At 39.6% G+C, this 25,836-nt stretch overlaps 1 protein-coding gene across 33 annotated transcripts in view; it reads right to left on the bottom strand.

Moving 5' to 3' along the window:
* The window catches only part of PRP4K (pre-mRNA processing factor kinase PRP4K), a 38,297-nt gene extending 17,616 nt beyond the window's left edge, over positions 1 to 20,681 (bottom strand). For 25 of the 33 annotated variants that reach the window (XR_011429866.1, XR_011429868.1, XR_011429864.1 and 22 more), the window contains exons 1-6: positions 20,437 to 20,677; positions 11,815 to 13,014; positions 8,404 to 8,580; positions 3,671 to 3,826; positions 2,238 to 2,319; positions 718 to 928 (exon numbers count right to left, since the gene is read on the bottom strand). Coding sequence is in view for 1 of the 33 variants with exons in the window: in XM_014734704.3 (XP_014590190.1) it covers positions 718 to 928; positions 2,238 to 2,319; positions 3,671 to 3,826; positions 8,404 to 8,580; positions 11,815 to 13,014; positions 20,437 to 20,573 (1,963 nt within the window). In the remaining 32 variants the exon portion in view is untranslated. Of the gene's footprint in view, positions 1 to 717; positions 929 to 2,237; positions 2,320 to 3,670; positions 3,827 to 8,403; positions 8,581 to 11,814; positions 13,015 to 20,436 lie in introns of all 33 variants that reach the window. The other 8 variants (XR_002802086.2, XR_001379287.3, XR_011429840.1 and 5 more) reach the window with 1 other exon arrangement.
* Between the last annotated feature and the right edge of the window lie 5,155 nt (positions 20,682 to 25,836).

Genomic DNA, 25,836 nt, shown 5'->3' with positions numbered 1-25,836 from the left:
TACATATGAAGCATTTTGCCAAAAAAATTAAATATAAATCTATTCAAGTCTCTATTTAAGTCTCTGACACTACTAGTTCTCAAGAAATACTGACAACAGAGGAAATAAGATAAATGACACAAGAATGTGGCCAGACAAAACCAGAGTGGAAAGTTTTATACAACACACAGCCCTGGTATCTTCACAAGTAAATGGCAAATGGCGGGGGACGGGAAAGGCTGAGAAAAACTATTAAAGACTAAGAGAGACTTAAGAGCTATATACCCCACATAAAACAGGTGTATTTTATTTGGATTTCGATTCAAACCAACCAACTGTAATCAGACATTAGACATTTTTAAATTATCAACTTTATTAAGAATAACCAATGTTTTATTAAAAAGTCCTCATCTAACAGATACACAAATTGAAGTATTTACATATGAAATGAAATCACAGCTGGAATTTGCTTTAAAATAATTGAGAGCAAGCAAAACAAAAGGTAATAAATATGTGGGAATTCACATACTGTTCAGATTATGTGAACTAATAAAAACTATTTATAGAGAACATTTTCTAGGATACATTCAATACTATATTATTATAATGTTTAGCAGGAGCAATATTCCTAATCCCTTTCTCTTTTCCCCATCCCAAAATAATCTCTCTCACTATGAAGTTAGAGAACTAAAAATTCAGAGAAAAGCCACAGTCAAAACAAAAGCCTAACTTACTCACCATTATTCTGTTCAACTGTCATTAGGTTATGCTTGGCTTTTACTGAGGCCTCAAATGTATCAACATTCTCCCGTTCATACTCTTTAACATCAGCAGCTACCCTTTCCAGAATGTCGTCTGGAGAAGGTGACCGTGTACGAGTACTGCTCTGGGGGCTGCTTGGTTCAGACGGCACGGACATGTTGCTATCTTCAGCAAGATATTTATATTTCTGTAGTAACAATACAATATATTATTTTCACAAAATCTGATACTACCCAAATATATTTACTAAAAGGTGCTGCATTTAAAAGTTAAGGGTGTCAAATAATGTTAAAAATTTGTTATTAATGCCTTGATTGAATCAGATCCACAATCCCTTATATATAATTCCAAAATCCACAAAACTCTGAACAAGTTTTTCTATGTTTGGTGCACATTTATTAGGTGGCAAAACCTGACAAGAACAGACACGATGCTATTTACAGCCTTATTTATCTCCCCCATTGCGAACACAACCTGCCTCACTGCAGAGTCTAATGTGTGTGATGATGGGGTGCTGTTCTAGACCCCAGTGATGGGGCTAAGTAATATAGAGGCACCATATTACCTTTCTAAAATTCAAATATTTCTGAGTTCTGAAGCACCTCTGGCTCCAAGGGTTGGAGATAAGGGATTATGGACCTGGGCAAGAACAAAAAAAGATTCAACCAAGTCTTTAGGGATACCAGTTTAATTAACAATTTTATCAGTGCCCCAGAAAAGTAAGTTTCCTCTGGAACTCAGTTTTGCCTTCCATCCTCTGGTGATTTAAGTTCTTTCCTTTGCTCTGACATACCATTCCCTAATTTATGGTTTGCTATGTATATTTAGGTGAGCTGCCCCAACTGTCCTTTCCTTTTGTGTACTGTCCTCACAGTATCCAAACATTTTTCCTGTCTTCCAGAATTCTTCCTCTCAACTCCATCACTCACCAAGCGCTGGCCAAGGAAGAAGTGACAATCTTCCAAGTCAGCTAACCTTATCATTAAACGACCATATCAAAACCTATGTATAACCCATTTCTCCACCCTATTTTCTTAATCACCTTGCTTCAAACTAGTCTTAAATTTTTGAGATGCTCCATTTAAATAATTACATTTGTGTTAGAAAGTCCAACATTTTATTTGACACTAAAAATAATGTTTTTTTTCCACACAGTAACAGGCCTAAACTTTGCTAAATGAAATTTCTCCAATTTATTCTATACCCATCTATGAGGGTTTATTGTTCATTAATTAAAAAAAAAGAAAGCAAACTTTAAATTTTACGCCTTACAAAATAAGTTTATATCAGAATCCTGCATATAAAAAAGGGCAACACTTTCAATTTTATTAAGAAACTTTCATTTTTTCAAATCGTACAATTTTATATACACCCTTCTTTTTTCAAGACTTAGTCAATTGTTACTACCGTCACTTCTTTGTTGAAGAAGAAAACCTTAATTTTACTAGAAGTGCTTATTTAAAGAGGACTATGAACATTTCACTAAAGTCAGCTACCTGAACAATGGCCTGCCTTTGTATTCTTCTCTGTTCTATCAGGGCTTCTTCATCTTCTTCTTCTACATCAAAGTCTTCGAGGCTTAAAAAAATTACACACGTACACGCACAATTAATTTCAAACATCCTTTGAGATTCCAAAACCATAATTTCATACATTTTAAAAATAAAAGCTGGAAAATGAAAGTCATCATTAAGATTGTGCAAAAGTCTTAAGCCACCTTATTCTCTTTATCCCTGTTTCTAAACTGTCCCAGTGCCTGGTTTGGAATCCTGGCAAATAATTCAACCTTCCATGTCTCATTTTTCCCCTCACCTGTTTCATGGCACCAAAACTGAGAACAAAAGAATGATCCTTAAGTTTTAAAAAAGCCATCACTGGCTCTGCCATGACTTTAGTATCAGTAAAGTCATTTTCTCTCTCTAGCCTGTTTTCACACCTATAAAACAAGAGGGCTAGTACAGATCAGTAAATTGGTACCTTTTCTGAGTCACAGAACCCTCCGAAAGCAGATCCTGTGCTATCAAAAATGCACATATAAATGTTTGCATAGAATCTCAAGAAGGTTGCTGTCCTCCAAACAAAGCCCTTGACTGGTCCCAATTCTCCCCCAAAAAACTCCCCCACAATCTTTATGATCCCTCCCAGTGCAGCCTTTTATATGATGGGAATGTTCATTGCAAAACAGTAAGCAAAATGCACCCTGTTGGTATTAGGATCTATGCAGAACATCCTTTCCCCACTCAACTTTCTTATCACCTAACTCAAATCAGGCTTTCTTAACCTTAGCACCATTGACGTTTTGATAGTTCTTCATTGTGAGGGCGTTGTCCTGTGCACTGCAGGATATTGAAACGTATCCCTGTCCTCTAGCCACTAGATGACAACCAAAGATGTCTTTAGACATTGCCAAAATGTCCCTGGGGAGGCAAATCACCTCCGGTTGAGAACCAATGCTCTAATTAGTCTTATTTATTTTTGAGATGTTCCATTTAATTAATTTGCTTTAAAAGAATTCCCACACTATTTTATCAGACACTGAAATGTTTCTGCATTTTCCACATTATAACAGGCATAGTTGCCACCAGACAGACTCAACTGCAAAGTATGTATCATTTTACATAAACTGAAAACTTTAATCTTAGCATAAAAATTCCCCCCCACCCCAAAAATCAGTAACTAAGATTGGCAAGACTATCTAATATACTTGTCATTTCTAATAAAAATAAAGAAGGGAAGGCTCATGATAAAGTGATGGGTCAATATTCACTCCAGCCAAACGACCTATGAAATATGCACAAAAGATTAATCTTTAAATTCAGGACCAAATTAATGGATTCGCTTATGATATTCAGGTGGAAATTAAAGATTTCCGAGTCAAAACATTTTGTATTTCCCTAAATTGGAAAAAGGAAAAAATGACCATTCTTACTTATCATCAGATGAAGATTCTTGCTCAATTTTCATTCCTTCAGAAAGACTTCCTTTAAATTTATCTTCCTTTACTTTGCTTCTGCTCCTACGTCTACGACCACCTCGTGATCGAGACCGCCTTCTCAAGCGTGATCTGCTCCTCCGACCTCTGTCCCTATTTGAGGAGGAAAAAATATATATATATATTTAAAAGTCAGGGGCCAGCCCCATGGCCGAGTGGTTAAGTTCGCATGCTCTGCTTCGGCTGCTGAGGGTTTCACTGCTTTGGATCCTGGGTGCGGACATGGCACCGCTCATCAAGTCATGCTGAGGCGGTGTCCCACATGTCACAACTAGAAGGACCCACAAACTATGTACTGGGGGGCTTTGGGGAAAAAAAGGAAAAATAAAATCTTTAAAAAAAAAAAAAAGTCAATTAAAGTCAGGGAGGCACTGGGTGTGTCGGCAGCAGTTGAGGAGAACCCTCTGTACTTTTCAAAAGCAATTTTGCTATGGACCTAAAACTGTTCTAAAAATAAAATCTTAAGAAAAAAGGGTCAATTAAAATTTTAACACGAAATAACATAAATCAGAAAGATTGGGATAATCAACTTAACTGAAAATGACTAAAACATAGAAACTGTTCTTACTGACTGCAAAGCGGCAGAAGGGAACTTGGGGGCGATGGATGTTCTCTACCTTGCCTGCGGTGATTATGTGACTGCATGTGTTTGTTAAAATTCATAACTTTACAGTAGAAAGAGTGAATTTTACTTTATGTAAGTATGTTTCAATAGCCCTGCCATTTCGGAGCCCAGGATCTGAACTGGTGAAGCCCCGGGCTGCTGAAGCAGAGTGCACTAAGCAACTTTTGTTCTACTTTCAGTCTAGGAGATCTTCTCATTCTACCTTCTTACCATTCTATTGATTTTTTTTTCTTGTGCTCATATATGTTATTTCTAAGACCTTGTTGGCTGTTTTTTTTTTTTGACTTTTTATAAAGATTGGCACCTGGGCTAACATCTGTTGCCAATCTTCCTTTTTTCCTTCTCCCCAAAGCCCCCAGTACATAGTTGTATACTCTAGTTGTGAGTGCTTCTGATTGTGCTATGTGGGATGCCGCCTCAGCACGGCCTGATTTTTTAAAAAATCACTGCTCATAAAGCATAGGAAGACAAATGCGACAAAAATTCTAAGTTTAATTAATATGGTCCTCATATATTTCTACAACTGACTAAAGGTTAAACAAATAGAAACTAATATCATAGTTCAAGCATTAAGGGTAAAGTTTATGTTACAAAGATGATGTGAAACTCCAAACAGAAAAAGCTGTGAGTCTAGAAAGGACTGGCAGACTCCCTGTTAATGTCACATCTGACCACCCTGCTTGTCTCAGATTTATTCTGAAACCTTACTAAAACGACAGTAAAAGGAACAATTAAAAAGAGAATCCTCAGGCAAAGAGAATGCAAAGAGGTATGATAACACAGATGACAACAAAATCTTGACATGTACAAACTGGATAGAAGAGTAGTTAACAAATCAAATCTAAATAGTAATCCAACAGGAACAGACTAGGTAAATAAGAAAAGTCAGTGCATGCCCCAAACCCCAGAAAGCCTCAAGAATTGGAGACACCATATCCTCTGAAGGGTGGAATGTGAGGTGAAAGCTGAAAAGAAAGGTTGAAAGCCTTTAGGAACAGCTTGACTTTGTATATTCCCCTTGCTGACCCTGGGGAAAATGCCAACTATTCCTCCTCACATTCAGGCATCATACTGAAGATTCACTTTATAAAGAGCTGCTGATTGTTGTAAAAACTGGCCCAAGGTATCAGGGAGGCACTGTACCAAAAACAGAATTAATGGGAAATCTACCATCATGAAGGACCAGAACTCCACTGGGAGGCATGTCTATACTTTCTAGCAGGAGATAAGAGGATTCTGGAAAACTCATGAGCCCAAAGACAAGACCTACAGTCACTGACATGCTAAAGCCTCTACCTCCTCACCCTGAAGTGATACCCACTAATCCACAAGTTCCCCATTGTCAGAATAGAAGAAAGCTTCCATTCAGCCTTCTCAGGGCCTAACTTGTAAATCAGCAGGGGCAGCAAAGAAGAATCCAGCTGTCTGAGGAAAGTCTTCAAGCAGAAAAAGCAAACAAGCAGCAAAAAGAATCTGGAAAGAAACAAGGTATAGGTAAAAGAAGAAAACTATAAACAACAAAAACTCCACAAAATAAACTCATTATCATCTTTGACATAAGAGATGCTATTTCCATAAAACAAGAGTAAAATATTATTTAAAAATAAACAGGGGCCAGCCCCTTGGCTGAGTGGTTAAGTCGCACACTCGCCTTGGCAGCCCAGCATTTCGCCAGTTCGGATCCTGGGCGTGGACATGGCACCGCTAATAGATTATCTTTATGGTTCCTTCCAAATATGAGTCTATAATTCAAAGTATACAATTTTTTTGGACTAACTAGATGTCTTCCAAGGAACCTTTTCAAACAATCTACTCTAATATGCTAGGATTCTTTAGAAAGGTTTGGCCAAAAAAAGAGGAAAACCTGGGCCAGCCCTGTGGCCGAGTGGTTAAGTTCGCACGCTCTGTTTTGGCAGCCCGAGGTTTCAGCAGCTGGGATCCTGGGAGCGGACACAGCACGGCTCATCAGGCCATGCTGAGGTGGCATCCCCCATAGCACAACCACAGACACTCACAACTAGAATATACAACTAGGTACTGGGGGGCTTTAGGAGAAGAAGAAGAAAAAAAAAGATTAGCAACAGATGTTAGCCCAGGTGCCAATCTTTATAAAAAGTAAAAAATAAAAAAAGAATAAACAGCCAACAAGGTCTTAGAAATAATATATATGAGCACAGGAAAAAAAATCAATAGAAGGGTAAGAAGGTAAAATGAGAAAATCTCCTAGACTGAAAGTAGAACAAGAGGACAAACAAAAAACATGGGAACAATACAGAAGGTCCAACTGGAAAAAGAAAGCAAACAGAAACCAAAAAAAGAGAGAAAACTTCTCAGAAGAGGCAGTCAAAACCTCCCTGCTTTAAAGGGCCTAAGCGCCCAGCAAAACAAATGGGAAGAAAGAACTACACACCAAGGCATATTATAGCAAAATTTCAGAATAAAGGACATTTATCATAAAAAGAGAGGGATAGAGAAAAAAAGCATGTCCCGCAAAAAATGCCCAAGCATCAGAATAGGACTTCTCAATACCAATACTAGAAACTAGAAATCAGTAGAACAATTTCAAAATTTTTAAGGAAAAATGATATCAACCTAGAATTCTACTCCTTGATAATTTAGCAATGAGAATAATTTAGCATCTGTGAGACACAGGTTCCAATAAATGTCCTTTGCATGCACTTTCCTCAGGAAACTACTGGAGAGGCATTGTACCAAAGCAAGGAGGTAAAACATGAGAAGACAAGGGATACAAGAGATGGAATCACAACATAAGAGAGAAACAAGGGGCACCAGCCCTGGTGGTCTAGTGGTTAAGATTCGGTGCTCTCACCACTGTAGCCTGGGTTCATTTCCCAGTCACAGAACCACACGACCCGTCTCATACTGTGGAGGCAGCTCACAGAGAGAACTAAAAATGAACAACTAGGATGCAGAACCACGCGCTGAAGCTTTTATAAAAAAGGAAAGAGAGAAACAAAGGAATACCAAGAGGACAGAAAAGGGAGAACAAATCCTACAATGATAACTGTGTAGGCAGGCCTATCAGTCAGTCTGGAGCCAGAAGGCTAGGAGCACCAGAAGGGCCTCTCTTCCCGCTTCCTCCATCTGCTCAGCAATGAACAATGTGCATGTGATCTTAAGAATTACTCTATTATATCTGGAAACATACAGAAATGCCATGAAATCAGGCAGAAAAGAAACGTGTGTTGTGAGGGGTGGTATTAAAAAAACTGATTGTACGAAGTAGAAAATAAAAAGATAATACGGCATGTACATTCTTCCAACATGTACATTCTTACACGAAGTATTTCTACTCTAGGATTGTAGTATACAAAAATACTCAGAGATATGTAAAGACATATCCACTGGTTGCAATATAAGCCTTGGATGTGCTGTTTCTTAAAGTATATTCATGTATTAGTTCAATTAAAAATGTTAAAAGATTGGCAAATGAATGTGCATTTATGTTTTAGGTTGAAATACTTAAGGTCGAAGTGTATTTTTTAAATGATTCCCTGCTTTAAAAACCAATCTTTTTGATTAACCAACTGACGACATGTGCTTCACATAAAATGGTTTCTACCACTGTAAAGTAACTAGGTTTTTGTCCAAGGAGTCTTTCGCCTTTGCTCAGGATATCATCTAGAGGTCATGTTCTTAAGGGGACGAAATACAGAACTGCAACGATAAAATGACAGGAAACTGGGCTATTTATTACCCTATGATCTATCCTGCTAGTTAAAAAAAAAATCCTAAGCCTAGCTCATTTACTATTTCTCTCTTAAAAAACAGAAAAATGTCCTACCGTTAAATGAGTGAGTTTTAAATAAACTCAGTCGTTTTAAATTTGAGGGAAAATTTTATTAAAGAAAAACCAGTACGTGTGAAATATCACACGCTGGTAAAAGGAAAACTATACAGCATCACAGCTACAATTTTTCAGAGAAATGGTCTTTAAGAAAACCTATCAAGTGCACTAACAGAGACCTTCAAAAGCATTCAGAGTTTAATGAAGCAAAAGACAGCATATGTAACACATCTTTACCTTCTCCGAGGAGACCTGCTTCTTCTTCTGGGAGACCTGCTACGTCTGAGTGGGGAACGAGATCTCCTTCTAATGGGAGATCTACTGGCTCTTCTTCGGGTTGGAGACCACCTATTGATCGGGCTGGCATCTTTTGACCTTTCACGTCTACTGAGGATATCATCTCGAGGTCGTGTTCTTAAGGGGACCAAATACAAGTTAATAAAAAATTAAATCAAATTAAAATAAATGAATTTCTTCTACATGTAGACAACATCTTAGGAAAGGGCATGCTAACCTAAAGACAGTAAATACAAAATTAACATTTTGTAACAAAACTTAAATTCAGATGATCATAATGACACTTTGGTGTTATGGCAAGGCACACAATAAAAGGTCTATTTCGCCTGGTCTCACAATTTGAAGAATTATTAAAGGTTATTCATACTGGTAAAGCCACTGATTCTAGTTCCAGACAAACAACATAGAATCTGGCGGAATTTCACTAGTTAGAATGTCAGGGAACCTCCTTAAATATTTCCATACGCTAAGTGCTTTACATGTGCAGTAATTCCTTCTTATCCAGTTTTGCTTTCTTCGTTTCAGTCACACATGGTTAACCAGGGTCCGAAAATATTAAATGAAAAATTCCAGAAATAAACAATTCATAAGCTTTAAATTGCGTGTGGCTCCCAGTAGCATGATAAAATCTTGAGCCATCCTGCTTGGGACGTGAATCATCTCTTTGTCCGGCTGTCAACGCTGTATATGCTACCTGCCCATCAGTCACTTAGAAGTCATCTCAGTTATCAGATCGACTGTGGCAGTTACTGCGGTGCTTGTGTTGAACTCACCCTTATTTAACTTAATAATGGCTCCAAAGTGCAAGAATACTGATGCTGGCAATTTGGATATGCCAGAGAGAAGCTGTAAAGTGCTTCCTTTAAGTGAAAAGGTGAAAATTCTTGACTTAATGAGGAAAGAAAAAAAACCACATGCAGAAGTTGCTAAGATCTATGATAAGAACGAATCTTCATCCATGAAATCTTGAAGGAAAAAGAAATCCGTGCTATTTTTGCTGTCACTCCTCAAATACGTAGGTATAGGAAAAAACATAGTACATATAGGGTTGAGTACTAGTCCCAGTTTCCAGGCACCCACTGGGGTCTTGGAATGTATCACCCTCAGACAAACGGGGACTCCTGTAATAGCATCTTACAATCAACATTCATCTTAGAACAGAAGAAATATAAGTAAGAGTTTAGAGAAAAGGACAGTCCATCTAGTCAGGGAAGTACACACTGGTATAACTCTCCTGGAAGGAAATGTGGCAGTAACTTTCTAAAATGTAAATGTATATAACCTTAGACTTCACAATTCCACTTCTTGACTTTATTCTACAAAGAAACCTCACACGTAACTAGTGCATATCTTTGCATACAGTCGCAAAAAACTAGAATCAACCTCAATTTTCCTGTTTCAACACAGGAATGATTAAATATATTATGGTACATCTACACTGTAAAATATCATGTTGCCGTTAACATAAAGACCTTAAAAAGATCTTTATGTATTGTCACAAAAATGTCTCATGAAAAAAGCAAATCACTGTTAAAATGAGTAGTATGACTCCATTTTTATGAGAAAGAACATATTCATACAACTGTATATGCGTAGAAAATGGGCTAGAAGGATACACTCTTCTTAGGAGTGCTAGTGGAGGAGGGACGGATTTCTTCTGTAATTTAAAGAAATACTTTTGTTTCAATTATCAACTTCAGCCCTCAACAAACTTACATTTTCCTTCTCAAACTGAAAGCAAAGTGAAAGAGGTCAGGATCACTAAGAAACACTTTAGCTAACATAATCAGTACCACTAACGACTGCTTCAACACAGAAAGCCGAAGGAAGAAGGGGGTTGCTTCATTACAACGCCACTTAGAAGACAAGAATCAAGAACACTGCTCAAGACAGAGCACTTTGAAATCAGGATTCTTGAAACTTCGTGGAAAATATGATAATCTAAACTTCAAGGTCAACTTATACTTATACCCATACACAGTAAACATTAATATGCAACAGTAAATTGGCCAGAAATTCATAGCATCTTTACATAGGATAAGCTACCATTCTTTTAAGCGAAATCTGGTTAACTTCACATGCCTAATTACTGAATACAAAAATATTTAAAAATCAGTTTCTAAAGTAGTTTAGACTCATCTGAACAACGCCTGCCCCTCCCCACCAAAATCGTTTCGATGTCATAAGTTAAATAACCTCAATCTGTTTTCTCATTTACAAATTAAGTATGAGAGTCACTCCACCTCATGAGGAGAGAAAATCACAAGAATTTATGAGAAAAGAACTGATGGACCAAATCTATTACATAAATATGAATTATTTTTATTATTATTGGTAAAAAATAAAATCATTCCTTACACTACTCTTCCTAAACTTAAAAGATTTTTTTCCAACAGTGAAATTCTAAGTATATGAATTAGTAACAGAAACAAATTTCCACTTTCAATTTAATTATATTCTGGGGGCCTCCCAAAACTGTAGTTCTAATTTATATTGTTAGAATCAAAAATCATGCCACTTCAAGAGAATGGACAGATCACAATCCTTAAACTGATGGCACCTTTTTTAAACCTAACACTTTCAGCCTATATAATGAAGTGTCAAACAAAATAAAGGAAACCTCATTTAAAATGAGATTGGGAGGCCAGAAGGGGGAGCCCTCACACTTAGTACTCGAAGATGTCAATTACTATCCTAGCAGGAGGAAAGATTTCCTCTTGCCCAGCAAATCAGCCAATGAGAAATCATCACCACTCTGAACTCTTACTTTCCACTAATGGATTTTCCTTCAAAACAACCCCTCGCAACTTCCTCCTTTTTCTCAATAAGTCCTCTTCTGAGTTTGCTGGACTCATCTAGGGTTTTGCTGTAGCTTGCTTGTCCCAAACTGCAACTCCACTGCTATTACTGAATAAACCCATTTTGCTGGTAAAACAACCGGTTGTTTTATTTGCTTATGTTAAGGGAAGCAATAACCTCCACTCTAGAAACTAACCCCCTCCATAAATATATTTATGTATATTTATGTATATGTATATTTATGTATATTTATAAATATGTATATTTATCAGCCAAATTACTTGGCCTCAAAAGTAGTGATTCTGCAAATTAGGTACTAAATTTAAGAATCTAAAAAAAAAAAAGAACCTGATCCTGTCACCAAGTTCAATATTTGTAAATCACCCACAGTCAAGATACTCATTGACAAAGGTGCAAATATTAACACAGCAGAAAAGATATACTTAGAATTATAAAACTCATTACTATCTCACTTTTTATTGTCCACAAGTTCTAGCTTCTTTAAAATCTGGTGCATGGGTAACAAGCATTAACGTTCTGAAAATAAATTACCTTGGAGAAGAAAGTCGTCTCCTTTCTGGTTCTCTTCTTTTTCTTTCCAAGGATCGACTCTTGGCTCTTCTACCAGGAGACAGAGTTCGAGACGGGGACTTGCTCTGCTTAGACCTTCTATCATTTAGAAGTGGAGATCTACTTCTTCTTGATTTATCACGTTGTTTCGGAGACAAACTTCTTCTTTTAGGACTACGACCAGGTCTTCTACTGGGTGACCTATTTTCTTTCCCAGAAGAAGCATCTTTAGAGGGAGATTTAATTGGCTTCTTTTCTTTGTCAGTTTCAGACCGTTTTGATTTTCTCTCTTTGGACCGTGACCTCCTGTCTTTGGATTTACCTCTTAAGTCAACTGGGGACCTGGATTTTTTTCCTCGATCACGACTTCTACTTTCATTTACAATTGGGGATTTTTTTCTATCTTTTGACTTACTTTTATCTTCAATTTTAACCTTGTCATCAGTAGGAGATCTGGCCTTCCCAATTTTCTCTTGAGATCGCCTCCTAAGGGTAGGAGATTTTGACTTTCTTGCTTGATCTTGAGACTTACTTCTTTTGGATGGACTTTTGGACTTTTTCCTCTCCTTGGACTTGCTCCTAGGTGCCTTCTCTTTCACTATTTCAACACCTCCCTTACTTTTCTTTTTATCAGACCTATGTCTAGTCCGTTCTTTGGATCTGCTTTTACTTCGCTTTTTTGTGCTATTTTTATTGTCCGTAAGTTCAAGTTTGCCCTTCGTACTTGAGGATCTAGTACTAGACCTATTTCCATTTCTTGCCTTTTCATGAATCTCCCCCTCTTCTTCAGAGCCAGACTCGTAACCCTGTAATATGAGCCCCATCCCAGACTGGACCTTTCCTTCCATTAACTCATTATCAAGTTCAGCTTTAATCAAGGCTCTCTGTTTTTCCAAGTCTTCCAACAAAGCTAAATCATCAAGTTTAGTTCTTTTTGCTGGAGACAAACCTTCTTTGTCAGAAGCATCAATAACCTCTTTTCTTTTGTGTTTCTTATGTTTATGCTTGTGTTTATGTTTTTTATCCTTGTCTTCTTCTGAGGAATGTTTATGTTTCTTATGTTTACTTCTGTGTTTATGCTTCTTTTTTTTGTGACGACTGTGCTTATTTTGAGATTGGTCTTCTGATACTTCTCCATTTTCTTCATTTACACTCTTTTCAGAATTATCAGCATCTTCCATCCTATAAATATATATAACACATTTTAAGATCATATCATTCATCAAGCATTCAGCCATAACAAAATAATAGTAATGATAAAATACATCTCAATGTAATACATGAAGTTAGTCACTAAAATACTTTCAGCACAGCTTCAGACATTTTATTTCAAAGATATACAGCAAGAACTGAGTTGAACAGTGATTTACCTTTCATCTGTTTCTAAAGGTTGAACTCAAATACCAAAAGTATTACAAGAAATACATAATGGAAGGGGTTAAAATAATTACGCTTAATAGAAAAAGGGAATCCAAACCAGGTACAGTAGAATGTCGTTAATATTTAAACTCTCTCAGTAACTTGATTTTTAAACCAGCATTTCCCACATAGACTTAAGACCAAAAGAAGCTCTTTTCTTTTTCTATAAAACATATTAATATTGATGTATATTGGGAGAGTAATCTCTTTCTCCACTTGAAATTCAGAAACATACTTTTTTAAAAAAATCTCTAGAGCCAAAATTGAGCTCTAGCCAAAATAAGCACTCCATCAGTGTGCACTGATGGTTGATACTGATGGTGTGAACACATCCCAAGGGGTTAAAACTTCAAAGTGAAGTGACCAGGTGTTAGGATTCTTGGCCTCTAAGGGCCACTGAGCAACCATGTGATATGAGGTTAAACCACACTGAAGGGTCTTTTGCAGGTCAACAAGTCCAATATGAGCAATTTCATATAGTTCAACGCAATATTTGTTTAGGGGGCAATTTAATCTTTCTGAATTTCAAATGACAGATTAGTTACCCAAAATGTGTTCATATTAATAGATGCCATGCGAAAAAAATTTTTTTAACTAAATTAAACGGGTGGCTTTTGTGCTTAAAAGTTTGGGTTATGCTGGGGCTGGCCCCGTGGCCGAGTGGTTAAGTTCGCAAGCTCCGCTGCAGGCGGCCCAGTGTTTTGTTGGTTCAAATCCTGGGCGCAGACATGGCACTGCTCATCAAACCACGCTGAGGCAGCATCCCACATGCCACAACTAGAAGGACGCACAATGAAGAATATACAACTATGTACCAGGGGGCTTTGGGGAGAAAAAGGAAAAAATAAAATCTTTAAAAAAAAAAAAAAAAAAGTTTGGGTTATGCTGAGTTAAAGAGTTTATGATTCTAATTATTTTGCTAAATCTTTGCTGTTCAGTAATTCCAGGTTAGATACATGTAAGTTTCTCCTGTAAAGTCACTCTATACTAAACCATTACGTCCTAGAATATAAGACCAAAATCAGACTTTAAATTATCTGGATTCAGGCCATCATAGCATTTTTTGGAGGAAGATATGGATTATTTTGTCCAAGTCCTTCAAATTATATACTCCTGTACTTTTAGTACGTTTATTATTATTAGTGCCATATACTACAAATAGCTCCTTGCAAGTTATGAATTAATGAGTCTATTCATTCAATCTCTTTCAACATTTAAGAAATCACCTACACTTAATGTAAGCATTAAGCGAGGTAATAGGAAAACAAAGGTGTACAAGACCACTATTTGCCTCCCTCAAGGAAATTACAGACAAGTGGAAAAGTCACATGAAACACTGGAGAGGTGCAATGATAAAGACATTACTAAGGGCATTATGGGAACAGTGAATTGTCACCTAAAACCACTGGAGTCAGAGGCCCAGGAACTGGAAGGTTAGGTTGCTGGATGCAATGATGTAATGTCTCTAATGACAATGCCATTACAGCACAAGTTGGAGAAGAGTCTGGTCCTCCAGCCAGGTCTTAGACTTTAATAAACCTGGAGGGGAGTGGGGGCACGACACACTGGAGGTATGCTTGAAAAGTTATTAGTTGACAATGAGGGGGGTGTGGAGAATGTGGAACATGTAACTACCACACAGCAAGAACTTTGAATTTTGGGGTGTCAGACTGCCAATCTCCATTTCTGGTACTCTGAACTGTGGGAAAGGAAAAAGTATTGAGGAGAGGTGCAGAGAAAGCTGTGTCTTCTTGTGAGAGCCAGGTTTTAGTTTGTGCTGACTTCTCTCTAATGGGGTAAGAAAAGACATAGGATAAATATAGTAGTGTTCTCTGAACCATCAAATTTTCTCAAAGACTTGGAAAAAGAAAACATATCTTTGTCGTTTAAAAAAAAACCAACATGGCTCTTTTATGGAGGGGGGAAATCACACATTTAAGAAAAAGGCACAAAAACATTTCAACTTAGTTCTTTATATAAGCTAAATCCTTAGATAGGTACCCACCTCCCTTCCCCAGAAATCCCCCATCCCACAATCCAGAAGGTGGGGTATGTCTCTTTTCCTAAACCTTGACTTACCGGGCTAAAAGTTTGAGAAAAATTAAATTAGGCTAATTCAAGATACGGAGATAGGTATGGAGAACATTTTTAAAGACTGAAAATGTTTTAGAGGTATATAAAAATCTAAGTGCCCAAAGTACAAAATCTGAGTCAATAAACTAAAACTCAAACTATCTAATGATCCTCTAAGTAAGTGTCCTCAAGAAAAAGGATAGTTGAGTGGCGAAGTAATCTCCAGAGCTAGACGACCTGGGTTTAAATCCTGGTCTTACGACTTACTAGTTATGTGGCCTTAGGCAAGTTTAAGATCTCTCTGATCTGCAATCACCTCATCTATAAAATGAAGAAAATAATAATACCTACCTCAAGGCATGCTGTGAGGATTGCACGAGTTTATAGATTTGTTAAAGCTGTCACAATGCCTAGCACAAACCAAGTGACCAAAAAGTAAGCTGTTATCGTTCAGATACTGGATAAATATACGTACTCACCACAACACTGTGGAGCTGGGCAGGGCTGGTACTAAGAATGTTATTTTAAGGAATACTATCAAAGATCAGGAATTCTAGAGTCAAATTATCGTGTCCAAATGCTGCCTCCAACACGACACTTAGTGTAACCTTAGGCAAGTCACTCCTCTGTGCCTCAGTTTGCTCAACTGTAAAAACTGGGAATATAATAGTATTGACAAATCACAGGTTTGTCACATCGAGTCTATACATATAAAAAGCTGTCACACAAAGCGCTCAAGAAATACCATCTCTCCATGTCTCCATGACAGATGAGACTTTAAGGTTCAAGGAGGTTAAGGGACTTGCCTAAGGTCACAGATACATGAAGTACGTGAGAGGGCTGGTATCAAATTCCAAGTCTGTCAGGAGCTCTTCCATTTGATCAAAGATGCTTTTAAAAGTCGGATCATATCACTACTCTGCATGAAACTTGATTATTGCTTCCTATCTCATTTAGAGTAAAAACTAAAATCCTCGACAAGGTCCTATACTACCTGCCCACCCTCCCCAACACTTTGAACCTAATTCTTTCCTCCCTCACTCACTCTGCTTCAGACACACTGCTCTCCTTAAACAACAGGTATACTCTGACCTCAGGGCCTTGGTACTTGTACGTGTTTCCCCTGCCCAGAAGGCTTTCCCCAGGTGTATATATTGTTGGTTCCTTTGCCTACCTTAGGTCGTTGCTCAAACTACACTTTCTCAGTCAAGTTTTCCTGATCAATTCATTTTCAGCACAACCCCCAGTCTACCACACACAGATTCCCCTTCTCTGCTTAATTCTTCTCCAAAGTAACTGCCACTTCCTAGTATAATTCTTGTCTGTCTCTCTATTATAACATAAGCCCTTGAGAGAGCAAAATTCTCACATTTTGTTCACCGTTCTATCCCTAAGGCCTAGAAGATTATCCAACCTATAGTAGGTACTCAATAATTATTTGTTGTGTCAAAAAAAATGATTTTATATAAACAACATACAAAAGCTGTACTCATCAGACTAAAGCTGGTTTATCCTGGCTATACTATACTCTTAGCTCTTTAAAGCAAACATTTTGTTTTTGCTCAGTTACATCCCCAGTGCCTTACACAGTGCACAGACCCATTTGTTGAATGCAACAGCCCAAATGATTAAATTTAATCACTTCCCTCCCCAAGGAAAACCTGCTCTTTGGACCCTTTTCTAAGGCTTTCCATAGTTTACAAGTCTTGCAAGGAATTTCAAATCAAAATTCTTAAGAGATTACCCATAGAGGAAGTAACTGCCTTCAAAAGAAAATCTAGCTCCTAAAGCTTCTGAGAATCAGATCTTCATCATGACGTCCAGTGATATCGAACAGTTATTCCCACGAGTGACCCCAGTTTCTACTATAACTTAATGAACGTTATCTCAAGAAATAATGACTAGGTTATTTTATAATAACATAACCCAAATAATAAAAAATGCTACAAGCACCTTAGGGCCAATGAGGTTAACCTTAACAATCCTAGAGTTCTCCCACACTGGAGTTAAGCACATAGCAGAACTTCACCCCCCTCACTTGATCTCTCAAAGCAAATTTCATAGAAAATAACAAGTAAAGTCTGACTGGGTAAACCAGGAAAACTTAAACTCAATGAATCAATGACATAACATATTACATATAATGAGCTTGTGCTAGGGCACTTAACTTATATTCATTATCAACAACTTTCCTCTAAAGCTTTAGGGGAAGCTTTCTTGTTAAGAAAACCTAACAGTCGTCTCGGATAGTTCATATTAACAATAAATACAGCTATATAAATACCACATATATAAATTTACATTTTGCAATTTAACACTACACATTTAGCAGGTGTACGTCTACACCAACCTGTTCTACAACACGCTTGTCATAAAACAGTACTTATTGACAGCTGAGTAACACCACTCAAATCATATTATTTGGAAACAAAGCTGAATTCAAAGTGCAGACAACATGGGAGTGTTTAACAGTATTTATTCATTCGTTAAGTGCAATGTACAAGTTTTACCCTTCAAACAACCTAGATCTTGGGGCATGTGGCACAATGTAAATAGCCATGGGACAACTTTAAAATAAAGTGACCAGTTACTAACCACTAGTGTTGTTTTCACTTCCTCTTTCTCATATTTTTTCAAAGAATATTCTTAATGACCTGTTATTTGGGAGGTATTCGATTTATGCTTCAATGACAGAGAATGGTGAGCAAAGTGAATGCCACTGCTCCTGTACAAGGAAAGTAATTAAGCTTATTTCTCTGACAAATTAAACTACTTTAATAGAGAATTAACGTACATATAAAAATAAGAATGAATCCAAAAGACCAAGTAGTCTTAAACACCTCCACTCCCACTTTTTCAAAATCAGGTGTGAGAAATTAAATTTCAAAGAATTACAACTGCAACATCAAAAATGGACTTTTCTGAGACACTGGAAATAAATAAAAATGATTTCAAACCTTAAAGGCTATTTTTAAAAGGAGCCACAATGTACTGTGGGAGATCAGACAGCACAACAATTAAGAGCAGGGTTCTAGAGCCAGACTGCCTGAGTTTGAGTCCTGAGCCTATCACTTAGTGTGATGTTGGGCAAGTTAATTTCCCTGTGCTTCAGTTTCATCATTTGTAAAGTACGGGAAATAACACTATCTACCTCCATAGGGTTGTTACAAGGATTAAACGAGTTAGTATTTGTCCAGCGCTTTCACCAGTACCTGGTACTTGGTAAGTGCAAGTAAGTCAACGCATATGAAAATTTAAATATTTAAAACCATCAAAAAGGCTGAGCTAAAGAGACTGACAAATGTAAAAGCCACTAAAAAACCTTCAGGGAGCTTAAAAACTATTTTTTATATTTTTTCTAAATGTTCTAGTTTGAATAGATTCCATATAATTGTAAACTATACTCAGTGTCCTCTAAAAAACTGTTTAGACACTATATTCCAGCATTCACTAACAGCAGCATGCATAGTACTTACTTTCATATCAAACTTATTTTCTTTGTTAAACATTTTCAAATAAGTGAAAGCGGGACACACATAGGCCAAATATTCCATTTACATCAAGTGTTCTGTGGGGAGGGGAGGTGGAATTAAAGACTATCTCAGAGTCATTCATATTAGAGACCTAAAAAATGTTATTTATCATTATTAAATTTAGTATTATTTGAATCTGTAAATAAAATATGGCCAAACCACTCCTCCAAACGAATCTAAACCGTCCTTGAAATCAAATAAATGGACATAACACGGTAGAACTTTAAACAGAGTACTAGAAAAATCAGCTGGATAGCATAAGATTTGTATTGTATTGGCACAAATACTGTAACCGTGCCACACTGCGATCTCGATGAGAAACAAAAGGAGGCAAAGTCTAGTTAAAACTTTAGAATTCGTTTGCTCTCTTCTATGTCAAATTGTGACGATAATAAAGCAGCTTTCAAAAGCCCTTAATGAAAAACTTAGTGTAATTCTGTCTAGCTGAGTAAATCAGATGACTGAGTCCAGACTGGATGCGCAGCAATGAGCGCCGGGCCGTCTGGTGGCCAACATTTGTCCTCTCTCTCAGTCCCAAGTTGCCGGGAGACTCCATCTACCTCTTTCCTAAGATGGCAGGAAACAAATCAGATAAACTGGTGCAAAAAACGGTCGCTATAGGAACACTATTTTTAAAATCCATTGTCTCTTTTAGGTTGCGTTTTTCTAGCATAAACACGAAAAACGAAATATTGCTTTTAGTTAAGCAATGGTTAGCCTTTGCAGCATATACAAATATGTTTTCACTCGGCCGCTCCGATTCTTCTATTAGCTTAATTACGACATAAAGTGCCTGGGTTTGGAAGTAGCTAACAATTTCCACTACTTCTTCCACTCGTACTCCCAAAGCAGCGCTACAAACTCAGGCCAAAAAGGCCAGGCCTCAAAACCAAAAGACTCGATCTTACTTCGCCTCAAGTTGGCAAGTTGGCAAATAAGCTGCCAACAGGGAGAAGGGAAACAAAATCGGAGGATGCTGGAGTAAACAGTCCAGGGATGGCAAGAAGTACCCGCTCGTCACAAACTATAGCTCTGGGACGGTCCGGGAGTGGCCCTGGCAGCACCCCTTCTCCTCTCTGCTTTCAGGTCCTGAAAGGGAAGCCAGGAGCAGGGCGACCGAGGGGACTGCATGCGGAGAAGCATCGGGGCTGGCCCCGCGGCCACCACTGCCCCTCGGGGGCCGAGGCCGAGGGCGAGGCCGCCCAGGGCTGCGGCCAAGATGCTGCGCGGTCCCCGAGGAAGCAGAGACGGCGCGCCGCACCGCACCGCAGCGGCAGCCGCCTCGCGCGCGGGACCTGTAGAGGCCGCTCGCGCCCTCGCCTCCCAGGGCAACGCCGCGCGGAGGCCGCGACCGCCCTCCACCCAACAGCCGCGGCCTCCGCGAAGCGGAGCTCGAAGCTCGAAGGCCGCCCGCCGCGCCGCACGCCTCCCGTCCTACAGCATCTCGCGCGGGGAAAGGCAAAGTTTGGCTCTCGCTGTTAGGCCCGAACTTTCCCGCCTGCCGGTGCAAGTCTCCGCCGTTTCCCACTCGGCAGTCCCCGGGCTCCGGCCTCCAGCACCACTCACGGAGACTACTTACTCGGGCTGTTCCCGCAGCGGCTGAGTCTCCGCGGCGGCCATCTTGAACTTCCTGACTCCTCGGCGGCGGTGGCGGCGGCTGCCCGGACGGTGGAAGCCAGTGGAAGCGGAGGAAGAGGGAGCGGAGCCGGCGCGCATGTGCTAACCGCGTAGGGAACCGTGGAGCTCTGAGTCCGCTCGAAGAATCCGGATATAAAAGTGCATCCGGGGACAGGGCGCGCGAGCGTCATGACGCAACTTCCGGGACGGGCGTGAGGAGCTGTAGGCGGTGCCTGCTAAGGGCTTAAAGGGGAGTGTCGGGTTTACGTTCTGCTACGTGTTAGAACCGAACGCCTGTCGCGGGTGGTGTTAGAACCGAACTTGGTGGAGAGGGGAGCGCAGGGAGTGGGAGTGGGAGTTGGGGTGGGGTGTCTTGTGTGAGGTTCTGAGAACTGATTTCAGTGTGGGGAAGTTGGGTAGAAGTTCTCAAACCACGGCGAACAGGATGCTTTTGCGTCTGGGCTGGGTTGGGGACCTGGTGAATGCCTCTTTACTGGCTGGATAACTCAATCTGAGGAGGCAGTAAGGGAAAGTTTGTACACAGGCGTTTTGAGAATACTGGAAAGTTTGGACCGTACCCAAAACGTAAATGTTTTTTAATACGGAACTATTATTGATACATTTATTTGAAACTTTTGAACTTTGCTTCAGCTTTTACTAAGCCCAGGGGTAACAATGCAGAAGTCATTAGGTTCGCTGATTCTGTAAATTGAATTTTTAAGTACTGTTTCTGGCCTGAATTAGTTTATATAATTTTGTTTTTCTGTAATAATGTGCTGTACAGAAATGGCATTAAATGAAATATTCTATGAGAAAACAATTACTGGCTCTTGGAGAGCTTTCAGCACTACATAGGTTTTCACATCCCTCTCTCTCTCAAAAAGAAAGTATCTTTGTCCATACCCTGGAACCTGAAAGCAGGGTGATGATCACTTTCATTCTTGAAATTAGCTCAGTTTGGGTTTGTCCTAGAAATTTGAGCTCGGAATATCTGAGTTTCTTATATATCTCTTATTTTCAGAAGGGGAGAGTTAACAAATATTCTTACGGAATAGGTCCTTGGTTGGCTGAATCCTGAAAGGGTGAAAATCTAAGCATTTCCCTCTCGTGGACTATTAATATGGAACACTAAATTAATCCTTTGGATAATTACTGATTTTTGTGGATTCCCCCACCCCACCCCCATTGTAGTATTTCTTTATATGGTCCTTAATCATACTGTTTTCTTTGTGAAGGGTTTCTCTCTTTATCCTAACAATGAGAATTCAGGTATAATAACTTGGAAAACTTCTTTCAAAGGAAAAAGTTTTCAGAAATACGTTAAGAATGGTTTTTACTTTCAACTGTATATTTATTTCTGTAGTAATAGTGTGTAGGTCGGGATCTGAGAGTTCTAATCGTTCCTACCTCTAGATTCTCGTATCTATATCTGTTTTCAAAGGTATTATGAATTCAGCCTTGTATTTACAGTTTGTTATATTCTCTGACCCCTCCTCATGAAGGCAAGGCCATGTGTCATAGTGTCAAGAATGGCTCAAATATGTTATTAAAATAACAAAAAATTAGATTATTTTAAAATAATTTTAAAATTAAAATAAATGAACAGCGTAGTACAAAACTATTACACATCTCTTCTTGGAAATAAGTGCAAACCTGTTTAAGAGATTTCATCTTGGATATAAAATAGAATAATATACGACAAAAGAAGCCTAGCAAACTGGCACTAAGGGGTAAGGTAACTTGCTTATGATGACTTGGTTCCTAGGTGCCACCTAAAATCTGCCTCCCAGGTGTGTGCTCCCCTTCTTATGCTGCCTCCCACAGGAACGTCATTTGTTCAGCACCCACTTAGTGAGCACCCGCCCACACAGGTCTTTGATATTCAAATGTTTTTTGAGTAAAGGTAGTGGAAAGAGCACCGATTGGCACCCAGAAATACTTTGCTCTCTGAGTCCAGAGGCAGTGGTCTTTTCCTTGTTGCTGATTAGGGGAGAGCTCAAAGGCCGATCTCAGACTCCTCGACCAGAATATTCTCTGCCTGTCTGCTGGATGATTCTTTGCAGCCCGCTTAACGTGCGGGTTAAAGTTAAGCACACCGAGTCCGGGGAAGGATAGGCGGGGAGAACAGGCGCTCAGGTTGTTCAGGTCTGAAGCCAGACTATGACAGGCTCAGGGTTAGACTTGGACAAACCATTCAAGTTTTTTTTAAAAGAGCGTAGTAAAAATAAAGTTTCAAAAACTGATGCTGGCAAAAACATTTCCTTTAGAAATTTCTCGCCAAATTCACTTGCAGGTACCACCAGTTCAGAGAGTGCACTAGGAAGAGGAGACGTCAAGGGCTCACTCAAAACTATTGCTGTTGTAGTTTTGGAAGAATGGGGTTTTTGAAGATGGAGTTAACATTAAAGCAAACATCCACTTATTACTTTAATCATTCTGCAAACGTTTATTAAGCCACGGTTATTAAACGTAAACCCAATTTCCCATTTTAAACTTTAAGCCCGACGTTTCCTTCTCAGTACTTGGCCTCCCAGAGTTCGGGGACCTTTGCACGAGAAAGCCGCCCCCGCAGGAGCCTTTCAGTCTGACGGGCGCCGGAGCGACAGCTTGTCGACCGTACCCGCCCGCCGGAAGCCCCTGGGGCGCCGGGCCTGGGCGAGCGCGCTTCCCGGCGGGGTCGCGAGCGTGCGTGCGTGCGTGCGTGCGCGCGTCCGATGAAGCGGGAGGGCGGGTCTGAGGGGAGCCGCGGGCCGCCGTGCGCGCAGGCCCCGCCCTGAGGCGGTCCTGGGCCGGGCGCGGGCTTGCGGTCAGTGCATGCGTGCCCGCCGCTGGGGCGCGGCGCCTCGTGTTCGGGTGCCGAGGCGGCTGTCTGCAGCAGGTCGGCCTCGGCGCTGCGGCCGCCATCACAGTCGAGGCCGCTTCCGGGGCCCGGCGCCGCTGCTGCCGGAGACAAAGCCGCGGCTCTCGGCGCCCCGCCGCCAGAACGACCAAAAGAGCTCGCTGGTCCCGAGACAAGGTTTTGGGGACAAGCTTGCATTTTTGAACACTTCGACTTTTTCTTACCATGTTTGCTTCCTTTTAAGTATTATTACAGTCTACAAGTTACATATTCCGGGAATAGTTTGAAAATACTTTTGAATTATGTTCCTCCCGTGGGAAGGGATTATTAAATTTGGACCATCTAAACACATTGTCTTCATCAATCCCGATAAACTCAGTGGGCTCTTTCTAACGTAACTCCAGACAAAAATAAAGAGAATCATAAAACCCTTCGAAGAAAACTCCCGGTCCGTGGAGAGTCCCCAGATGCCAATTTAGAACATGTAGATCGCCTTTTAGATAACACTTGAAGTTTTGCCTAGTTTAGATCTAGACTTGGAATTCGTAGCTGTTTGTGAAGACACTTGGCTGAGTTTTTTTCTTTATTGCAAAACAAAAACTTCTCCCTTTGTTCAATGAAAATTAATTCGGCTTTTTGTTGTTCGTTTTAAGCAGTTCCGATGTGTTCTTGAAAATCTGGACCAAAGAACAAAGCCAAAGAAAACGAGATGAAAACCACCGAGTGTTCGATTACCCAAAGCGAAGCCACATTGACGTCTTGGCTTATTGGCCTGTTTCCGTATGAGATACTAAATTCTCACGCACTCATGTATAGAATGTGACAGTTTGCTTTCTCAGGTACCATGCCCATCAATTTTTACACAATTCCAGTTTTAGTAAACATTTTTCTAACGACACGAGGTCCCTTTCCTTTGTTACTGGATGTCTAGGTCGTTTCAGCTTGCGCTGTTGTGTATGACTGTGAGGAGGCAATATCTAGAATAGCACGCAGAACATGACTTTCAAGTCAGATAGGCCTGGGTTCGCCACTTGCTCTGCAACTTCAAATAACTTATTTAACCTTTCTGAGCCTCATTTTACACATCAGTAACATGAGGATAATAGTTCTCTTCACGTAGGGTTATTATGAGAATTAAATAAAATAGTGAAACTGCTGGAACGTGCTAGCTATTTCTGTAGGCAAGTTTTGTTTTAGTTTCTTTTGTTCTAATTTTTTTGTGGCACACATGGTTTACTTCCAGATTTTGTATAAATACTGTCACCACACTGGGTGTAAAGGGTTTTATACACAGCTTTTTAGTATATTTTACATAAGTAATACATAAACACATAAATAATACATAAATTAGAAATAGTGGAATTTTAAAGACTTTAGTTATTGTTGAGTTGTCCATTTCTCCCTTCATTTCTGTCAGTTTTTCCTGCATATTTCTGGTTCTCTGTTACTAGGTGCATTCAAGTTTATCAATGTTTTATCTTCCTATTTGAGCGACACCTTTATCATTACAAAATGTCCCTCTTTTGTAATATTTTTTTTTAAATTTTGAAGTTTAGTTTGTCTGACATTACAGCCATTCTAGCTTTCTTGTGGTTGCCACTTGCATAATTTGTGTCAATAAATCTAAAGTGTATCTCCTGTAGACAGCTTATAGTTGGAGCTTGGTGTTTTTCTTTTTAGTCTAGTCTAACAATCTCTGCCTTTTGATTAGATTGTTTAATCCATTCACATTATCAACTTAAAAAGCAAATTTGCAAGCCAGCCCTGATGGCCTAGCAGTTAAAGTTCAAGGTGCTCTGCTTCAGTGGCCCAGGTTTGGTTCCCTGGTGCAGAACTACACCACTCAACTGTCAGTAGCCATGCTGTGGTGGGAGCTCACATAGAAGAACCAGAAGAACTTACAACTATACACAACTATGTACTGGGGCTTTGGGGGAGGGGGAAAGACAAGAAGAAAAAAAAGAGAAGGAAAATTGGCAACAGATGTTAGCTTAGGGCAACTCATCCCCTGGAAAAAAAAAATGAAAAAAGCAAATTTGCCTGTTACTTTACCTTCAAAACGAGTTTATTCAGGAATAGCCATAAGAATCGCAATCTGGTGTGTGCAACCTGTGGAGAACCATAGGCACATCTGGAGAACAAAGGACAGGAGCTGCCTTTGTAGAGAAATAGGGGGAGTGGGAGGGGCTGTTCTAAAGGAAAGTCTATTGGGGGAAAGTAGCAGTTCAGGGCGACAATGCTTCTCATGGCTGAGCTGCAGTGTTTCTGATTGGCTGAGCTGAGGCATTTCTCATTGGCTGAGCTGTGGTGTTTCTCATTGGTTGAGCTGAGGCATTTTTTTTCTCATTGGCTGAGCTGCGGCATTGCTCATTGGCTGGTGTGTTGCTGGGCAGGCAGGGAAATCTTCCTTGGTAGTGAAGTAGTTCTACTTAGTGTTGAACGTGCAAGCCTCCATCTCTTTCTGTTCGGTGTAGTTGAGAATGTGTGATGGGGCATGGGAGCTCCCCCTGCAGGCCTTTCAGG

Source organism: Equus caballus, chromosome 20 (assembly GCF_041296265.1).
Source record: "Equus caballus isolate H_3958 breed thoroughbred chromosome 20, TB-T2T, whole genome shotgun sequence".
Classification (NCBI taxonomy): domain Eukaryota; kingdom Metazoa; phylum Chordata; class Mammalia; order Perissodactyla; family Equidae; genus Equus; species Equus caballus.
The sequence above is the reverse complement of the archived record's forward strand: the minus strand, read 5'-3'. Positions and strand labels throughout refer to the sequence as shown.